The following is a 9,309-nucleotide window of genomic DNA, read 5'->3' on the forward strand; positions in this document are numbered from 1 at the left end:
AAGACGTGTAGTAAGGGGAATAGGTGTAAATCACAGCGGGGGGGGAGAGAGAGATTCATTTTGAATCAAAATAATAGTCGTAGTTTTTTTCCTTGTTTCTGGGTTTTATCATGATGAGATTCTTCTTGAGAACTTCTTTCAGTGGCCAGATCCTTGGATGCAACACCAAGCATCGTTTGCCAGTATTTTCCTGCATCACAACAGCAACTTGAACACAAATGCATTTACCTGTTCACAGCGATGGATAACCAAACTCAGGCAGGTCTCAACTTGGTATCAACTTACCGTTCAGGGATAAACTGAAAACAGCTGCTACCTGAAAGGTGCAAACTCTGAAAAGTTACAAAATGCTGTTGGGGAAAAAGGTCAGCAGGAATGTTAAAAACAATGTTCTGAATAGTTAGGCAGCCAAGGCATGGCGAATCACCGTTGTGTTCCTTTAAGGTAGCATGAAAAGACTACGACTTCACAGGCTATATCTGTACTAACGTTATCATGTTTTCCGAGCCTCCCTCAGGCATTATCTCCTGCTTATCTGCAACTTTTCCGTTTCATCCTCCTCCCCCATCTGTGCTCCTTCCAAAGACCCTCTCTCCTTCACCGTTGTTTCTGTCAACTACAGATTTTCTCTCCACGCCGGCTGATGATTTGTATTTCCTTGTATTTGATCTCTGGTCATTTTAGCTGTGTGCTATTCATAAAAACACTCATTCACACGTGGGTTTTGAGTTGATTTGTGTCCCCATTATTTAAAGGGTGGAACACAGCCCAATGTAAATAAGGGAGTAAGGGAGTCTATATATTTTTGTTGTGTATGTATGTGAGAATGTGTGTGTGTGTATGTATCCCCTGTTATAACCCTGCCTTCCCCCCAGCAGGAAGCAGGAAGCATGCTGTCCAGAGAGGCTGTGATCACATTAACCTTGTGTCTATTGAGTTAAGCCCTGTTCTGCTCTGTGGTTTCGAAACTGTAAAATTTATTAAGGCTCGCATTTTCAATGTGTGTAGCTGCGTGAATGTATGCTGAGCTCGATGAATAAAAACATAACAGGATAGGAGACCTGTTCCAGATAAGAGCACACCAGTGAAACACAGACTCTGTTAACATCTGTCAGCACCGTGCTGCAGTCTTTGTCACCATCCATCATCGGTCCCGGTAAAAGACATCAGTGTTTGTTCTCCGCCGTTCCTTCCCTGTTTTTATTCGTCCTACCAGAGTCCACAGAGATAGAACGCCCATCACAACAAACGCAAAGCCAAAGATCTGTCTCTGTTCTATTTTGTCAAAACTGAATCGAGCCTGGGTGAATGTTTTTCCTCTCAGAGCCGCTTTTCTGTCCCGTCAACTGGCAGCGACAGGAAGTAACAGATGTGTCACGATGATCATTTCCTTATACAGAGAACTCCAAACTTGATCGCAGTTAATTCTAACAAGTTGGCACAAAAAATGCTAGCTAATAATATCCAACTGGATGCAGCCTGCACAGTGAAATGAGTCCACACACGTTAACAACTGTGAGGCTAGGTCAGCGCGCTATCATGCTCGGAATTACATCGCTAACGTGGTAATGTTGAGCAGGTATAACATTTGTTCCCCATCTAGGTTTTGCTCGTTTTTATTCTTTTTCGTTTCACAAAAATTATTATTTGACTTTACGCTGTGTCCTAACTGCATGCGGACATCAGGGGCGATGCAATGTCAGACGCTCTCTGTCCACGCTGGATCTGATACATACGCCTTCTGTTGCATGATGTAAACAAACCACGCACCTACCAGCTGTGCACTGGAGATCAGACAGGAGGCGGTAACACATGGCTGAGCCCGTCTTATTTGTTCTTTTTAAACCGTAAACACATGTGTTACTGTGATATTTAGATGTTTTCTGGAAATCTGTCATTTAGCCAACAGCAAGTAAAGACAGTGTTTTTTCTCACTAGAAACCCTCAGCTCCCTGGTGAATTCCACCAGCCAGCTGGCCACCTTGTTTACATTGTGTTGTTAAAATCAGACAGTATTGTAATTGGTGAATTCAGTTTGAGACATCTGGGGCAGTTAACGGACAGTTTTGGTGGTATTTCCCCCACCAAACCTCACTCTAATAGGAACATGTGTAGCCTTGGAGAACCAAGATGCTCTTCACATACTCCCAGTAACAGTAAAATAAAACATGGGTCCATAGGTGATTAATGCTCCACTCTCTTCACCAGCTATTGTAGCTCTGTTTGCTGTTTGGCGCTGGGCAGGTAGTGTATGCTGAGTTTATCATAATCGTATTCACTGAAAATGCCGCTGTTGCAGCTGGCAATGAGTTTGCTGAGAGCAGAGTTTGCGATAACCAAAACAATGAGCGATACAATAAAATGCTCTGTAGAGATGAGAAGGACTTCGGTGTTCTGTTTTCTGAGTTTGCTTTGGATTTGTGACTGTGAAAGACCCCTTTCATTATGCACAGTCATTGATCCATTGTTAAGATGTATTTGTAAGGGCAGCTTTGCATTTCTAGTGTAAGAACAGTCATCAGCTACGGGGAGTGATCAGGGACATAGAGCTTTTTTCCATGTTTTAATCACCTTAATCATCTTAAAGCAAATGGAAAATAGTGACTCTGTCCCCCCCACTTCTGTCAGCTACTATAGAAATACTGATGAGAGTCCAGGAGCTCAGTGAACTCCTTCTGGTGCCGCTGGCAATGTTTCCTGTCATCTTTTTTTCCTCTGAACAGTGCACCAGTAACGGAAAGTCACAATCAATGGAAGTTTTCTTTTCTGCATTTCCCTGATTGGTTGACCTGTGATGTAATGACCAGTGATGTAAAAGCCTGGGCTGGGGTGAATGAGGGACTGCTCACCGTCCTTGTCGGGTTGCAGCACCGTCAGCCTGTTCTCCACTTGGTGTTGCCATGGTAACATAGGTTTGGAGAATGCCACCAGCAGGTCACTGATTGAGTGTTTCTTTAGGTGGGGTTGTTGTAGTGGGGTTGCAGAAGTGAGGTAAAGATGACGTTTTTTTTTAAGAGACTGAAAGTACGTGTTTGTAAAGCATCAAGCAGGGAATGTTGGTTAGAAGTGTCAATTAAATAGCCCCTTAATCTGTCCTCCTGTCCACCTCTCCCCAGGTGTTTAACATCCTCTGCTTCGCCGCTCGAGTGACCCCACCCCCTCCTTCCTCCCCACCCTTAGACTCCACCTCTTCCATGATGTCATCTCAGGCCACGCCTATCCAGGGGTCACGACCAGTGACCCCTCCGCTGAACTCTGCTGGATCCCCACGTTCTCCATCGTCAACAGGTAAAGACTTGTCGTTGTTGCTTTTTTTTTCAGATTACTCTGACACCAGTTAGAAAATGTACAGCATTATTTTGAGGGGCACGCCACTGAGTTTATTTCACTGATCAGTCTTCAACTAAGCCATTGAAAAGGGTTGTACAATGCTGGATCTAGAGTTTAATGTCTCACAATAAAAGAGAGTTTGGCCTTTACCAGTCAGCGAGGATGAGACGAAATGGCATTTGTAAAATCCAGCACTTGTGGAGCTCGTGACGAGGACTGAAAATCAGGATATCTTTGTGTGACTGATGCCAAGCAGTTGCAGTCAGTCACTAGATCATCTCCTGTATTATTTCAGTCCAGCAGGGGAATGGCAGACCTCGCCACAATAAATGAAAATTGATAAAGAGAGAACTAATTACAGAGTGTCAATACATTGTCACGTGAATACCTCTGACAGCTATTGCTGAAGGAATGCTGACCATAAAGTTAGTTAATAACATGGTTTGGGTTCATGAAAACTTTAAAGGACCAGTGTGTGGAAATTAGGAGCCTCCAGTTGTAAGGTTACAGATTGCAACGAACAAATTACCCATTACGAAATATACAATTGGCCCTCACTACAGCCAGGGTGGCCATTCTGGACTGCTGTAGAAACATGGCGGTGCAACATCACAGACTGTTGAGGGGTACTAGCTTCCTCTGTATATATTAAAGGCTCATATTTGATACGGAAAAAAACAACATTTTAGTTTCAAGTGATGATACACTAATGAAAACATACCGTATTCCATTTCTGACAGAAGATCCCCACAAATGGCCCTAAATTTTACAAACTGTACCTTTTAAGGATTACGACGTCAGAGGGTGAATCAACCCTGATGGAAGTCACATTATCATCTCGGGGGTCTTCAGCTGATGTAGGCCCTTAGCGATACATAAACCAACAAGAATCTAGCCATTTTGTAACGCAGCTGTACTGTAACGCTTAAACTGTCATATACAAGGTGATTTATTCAACGACCACTTCAGGGAGCAGCAAGTAACAAGACAAGTGTCTTCTTGCTGCCCGTTTCACCTTGACTGTTCAACTTACCTCACTTATTCACAATGTTCTCTGCTCTTCCCGCACGAGTTCTTTAGCCAAAGACCAAAAGTACAGGTACAAGTACAGACACCTTGAATTTACTGACATATTTGTCAGAGCATGATTCTGTTGAGATTATATTTGTGGGAAAAGTAATGACGTTAAACAAGGATAAAAGCTCTTAGACACCACACGTACCTCAATTTGATCTTGTCTACGTTGTGGGTACACCGTGTTTATAAGAGAAGGTCTGTACTGTACTGAGGGCAACAGAGGGGAATATAGCAGCAATTAGGAGTAGAACAAAGGAAACATTCAGAAGATGATGTAATAATACGTTGTTTATGGGGATTTATCTTTAATTGATGAAATAACAAAGCCTGTCTGTCTCATATTGTTACCTAGAAGTGCTGAGGTAGAAGTATGGAATGATACAGTGATGTACCATACTGCCATGTGTGTAAGTTCATATTTCAGTACAGCCATAAGATATCTTCTTTGTTTAGGTGCATTTTTTTTCCCATTGTTCATATTTTTTACACCTGTTGATACAAAAAGTTAAATGGACAAGAAAAAAAATGTCAAAACAACAAAAAGAAAGCACAATGACTGTATTTACCGTATTTACATGTGTATCTATATATATATGACCACACCTGTACATGTGTTAATTAAAATGATGATGTCACTAGGAGGTAGCAGCTTTGATATTGTGTATGTACAGAACAGTGGTAGCGCAAGTATGTCGACCTCCTCTTTATTGTGTCATCAACCCATCTGTTCAGTCCTTCTGATTTGTAAATGGTCCTTTCCCATGTGCTGTTCTTTATGATGTAACATGCTGGTTGGTGTCCCATCAGAGTCCCTGCATCCTCCACCCTGCAGACACAGAGACCGCTCGCCCTCCCCCATGAGAGGCTACCTCATCCCCAGCCCTCTGCCCACACGCAGAACCAGGACCTGCTCAGCGTGAGACACACACACACACACACACACACACACACACACACGTACACGCATGGGCACGTGCAAACCATCGCATCACATGGAATGAAATAGTGCGATGGAGCGACTGTAATGTTAGCTGCTGCAGTTCAAGTGTAAGGGAACTCTTGAATGCAGTGAGGGCAGTCTCGCCCCGTTCATTTAAGTTGTCTCATGTGATTTCTGTTCCTGTTGGACACCGCAGCATGATCAGCTCAAGGGGTAGATGGTATCTAAAGTTATCAAATAAGTGTAGAAGTGTATATAGCAGAAGATGGAAATACTCAACTATCATAAGTGCCTAAAAATGGACTAGTACTTCAGGAAATTGAACATCTTTATTTTTACTGCTTATGTACAGTATATCACTTCCTACTATTGGCGACAGTCTCCTTGATGGCTAATCAGCCCTAAAAACAATATATAGGTCAATCCCTGGACCAGATATCCATGTGGCAGAACTTGTCAGAGAGTGTACTCTGGAAAAAAAAAATGTGGAAGCTTTCAAGAAGTGCAGGACACTTTATTTTGGAGCAGTTATCGCTCCTTATAAGCAGACATTAGGATGTGCGCAGCCAGGTACAAAGTAAAGAAGGAAGCAAAATTCAGTCCGCACAGACACCCGAGCTGACAGTACACTCAGTCAGAAAAAACAATATTTCATCCACTATGCTGAAAAAGCCGAGTTTATTTTATTTATTTTTATATATCGAGGCGGATCCTCTGGCTCTCATAGTAACACTGGGAATGATAACACAGCTCCAGATGAGTGCTAAAGCTGCCCTGGATGATGTGTTTAAAGGCATCAGTCAGTGTTGTGTTCCGCTGCCTCAAACGGTGAACAAGTTCTGTCTTGTGAACTGTCGCGTGACTGGAAGTGTTTGACTGATCAATGTGAATGCTGATTCAGCGTTTCATTTGATCTATTTTATGTAACCGGTGAATGACGGTGTTGGGCTGATGCTCCAACATCACTGATCTCTCTTCACCACTCACTTTTGTATCCTCCCAACCTCTTCTTTTTCTGTGTGTGTGTGCGTGTGTGTGTGTGTGTGTGCAGGACGGCCCGTGCATCAGAGGGTCCGCTGTTTCACGGTGTGTGCAAGTGTTTTTCCCGCTCCAAAGGCCACGGCTTCATCACGCCATCAGACGGGGGCAAAGACATCTTTGTCCACATCTCAGAGTAAGTGTGCGTTTCATGAGTAGGATGATGTGTGTGAGCTTCACGAGGAGTCTGTGTCAGGAGAGTGTATAGTTGCGTCTTCCTGCATTGCCGTTCTTGTGAGAGCCAAAGAGCCTTTGACATGCAGGAGGACGATGATCATATTCCGAGAGGCTTCTGTTTGAACTTCCTTGTGTTGATGAAGCTTTGTGGAAATGATGTGAAATGAAAGGAAATTGGTGTTTACTGTATGTTTATGTACACACACACACGCACACAGTGGTTCATTGAGACTGCTCTGTGGTTAAACTTGAGGGTGAGTGTGTGTTTCCTCATTGTCTCTGGTGTGATGAGTGCAAGGGACGCTTTGGTTTTAATCACTGAAAACAAACTATGTCACACACACACACACACACACACACACACACACACACACACACACACACACACACACAGCAATGGTAGCTGCCATTGTGTAGGAGGACAGCGGAATATCTGATGACCTTCACCATGGTGCCTTTGTTATCACCCACAGATTTATGCGTCAGCAGTGTACACACACACAGTTAAACACTTAAAAACACACCAGCAAAAAGAATTAAAAAGTACTGTCAAACAGTTCACGAAGTCTCTCTTTCTGTGTGTGTGTGTGTGTGTGTGTGTGTGTGTGTGTGTGTGTGTGTGTGTGCGTGCACACGCACGCGCTAAATCTGAAAAAGCTGTAGAAATATTGTTTTGTCATATTATATAGAATATTGCATAATATTCTTAGTACCATTCTATTTCTGGGGGAAGTTGTTCTGCACCGCGCAGTTACTGAGTCTCATGGCAGACTGGCCCTGTATTGCACTTGAGTCACAGTGGTCCCTTTCTGGAAGATGATTGCCCATCTACTCTGAAAGATCAAGAGGGAGGTTTAATAACACTTACTGCCATTCTGAAGTTATTTCAAGCATCATTGAAGACTCCTCTAACCATCCAGATGTTTAAAATATTCTGATTATGCTTCATAAATGGAGCCTCTCGGCTGGATTTGGAAACCCTCTGCCATGTCGCTTTACCTTTAAATGACCTCCTTGTCTCCTAGGTCAATATGTCCAACTGAAAAAACATCATCACTTGCTTTCATTTCTGCTGCAAATATCTGTGTGCAGGGCAAAGAAGAGGAGCTCTGTTTCATCGTTTGTAACCTTCCGACCTGTTCCATTTCTTTCTGTCTCCTCCAGCATCGAGGGCGAGTATGTGCCGATTGAGGGCGACGAGGTGTCCTACAAGCTCTGCTCCATCCCTCCCAAACATGAGAAGGTCCAGGCAGTGGAGGTGACCATAACCCACCTCAAGCCAGGAACCAAACACGAGACCTGGGCGGGACGCGTCGTCAGCAGCTGAGCGCTGAGCCCAGCAGGGGGTGGGGCTGAGGCGGGAGGGAAGGGACAAAGGGAAGAAATTGGGAGGGATGGAAGGATCATGAGGGAGGATTTCTAAAGAGGTTTGGTGCCAGTCGCAGTGGACTGAGGAAACCCAGGCGATGTTAGTTTTCCTTGTGTAAGAACTCCAAGGAAGGTCAAAGCAGACATGGCGGATGTGTAGGTGACTATTAAAGGTTGAGTCAGAGGGAAATCTGAATCATCTCACAGTTTACTTGCGTTGAAACACAGGAGAATTCCTCTGCTCTTGCTGGGAACCAAGTTACTATATTTTGGGGAAACACATAGTTGGTTTGACTGTTGAATAGATACATGAATGGACAGATGATTACACGGGAGATGTTTATCATAGAGAGACTTCTAACAATAGGTTTCCTGCTTCGATCTTTAGACCCCCTGTGCTCGAATCTGACGCCGCATTGTTAGAATTGTGTTGCATTTGATGAGGAAATTAATTTCAGCAGCACTTTTTCCTGATGTGGAAAGTGTTGAGGAACACAGCGTCCTGCTGTATGAGCTCTTCATATAACACTGTCCAGCACCAGGGGCTCATTTTCCAGGTGTACTGTGTGCCTACTTCTACCCAGAGAACTGACAGCTCTGTTTGTGCCTACTTATGCCAATTTATCATCTGTGTTTGATCATGTGTGGGTGCTTATGAGTGAATAAAATCATTTTCAACCAGTGCATCTTAGTGTATTCTGTGTTGTTGTTATCATTAGTCATCAGAAATTGTGTAAAATAAGGACTAATGTCATGTTAACCTCTCCCTAAATCACTGAATGAGCCGACTGGGTCACCAAAGGTGTTGCATCCTGGCTTTGTGGGCGGAGTTTTTCCCTTCACTGTAATCAAGAGTCTACAGTCAGAGGCTGTCTCACACTGAACAGATTGTAAAGCCCCCCATCACATCCATCATTATGTGCAGAGTGTCAAGATTTTTTTTAAAAAAGGCTATTATTTATTGTGCCGAGCTGGAAGAAAGCTTCTATAAGGTATTTCATGTACTGTTATGTTGTAAACATTAATATATTTGAGATTTAAAAACCCTAAATGAGTGAAAGAAGGAATATAGAAACTATTCAAACTATTCATCTGTGGCGGTCCTATAAATGTGGGTATATTATGTAGAAATATGTTTTCATCGGCCTTTTTCTCCCCCCAAAACAACAAAACTCAGGGGTTGTCCTACCGTTGAACGTTTCCTTAGAACAGCACTCCACTAACTGAACAGTTCTCCTGTAACACTGACGACACATGAGACTTTTTTAAAGTGAAACATCAATGCAGCAGAACCCAAGAGTATGTCTTTTTTTTTTAGTTTTATTTCACGCATTCTTCATTCTTCTTACACATCACGCCTACAGTACCCACAGTGCAAC

General features: G+C 43.2%; 1 protein-coding gene across 1 annotated transcript in view; it reads left to right on the forward strand.

The window, feature by feature from the left end:
- Window positions 1–8,616, forward strand: part of carhsp1 (calcium regulated heat stable protein 1) — a 31,323-nt gene extending 22,707 nt beyond the window's left edge. Inside the window, exons 2-5 of the mRNA XM_037089118.1 lie at window positions 3,117–3,288; window positions 5,215–5,323; window positions 6,399–6,521; window positions 7,727–8,616. Coding sequence (XP_036945013.1) covers window positions 3,195–3,288; window positions 5,215–5,323; window positions 6,399–6,521; window positions 7,727–7,889 — 489 coding nt within the window. The 5' untranslated portion in view covers window positions 3,117–3,194 and the 3' untranslated portion in view covers window positions 7,890–8,616. The remainder of the gene's footprint in view (window positions 1–3,116; window positions 3,289–5,214; window positions 5,324–6,398; window positions 6,522–7,726) is intronic.
- Window positions 8,617–9,309: the final 693 nt, after the last annotated feature.

Source organism: Acanthopagrus latus, chromosome 23, assembly GCF_904848185.1.
Source record: "Acanthopagrus latus isolate v.2019 chromosome 23, fAcaLat1.1, whole genome shotgun sequence".
NCBI classification, from domain to species: domain Eukaryota; kingdom Metazoa; phylum Chordata; class Actinopteri; order Spariformes; family Sparidae; genus Acanthopagrus; species Acanthopagrus latus.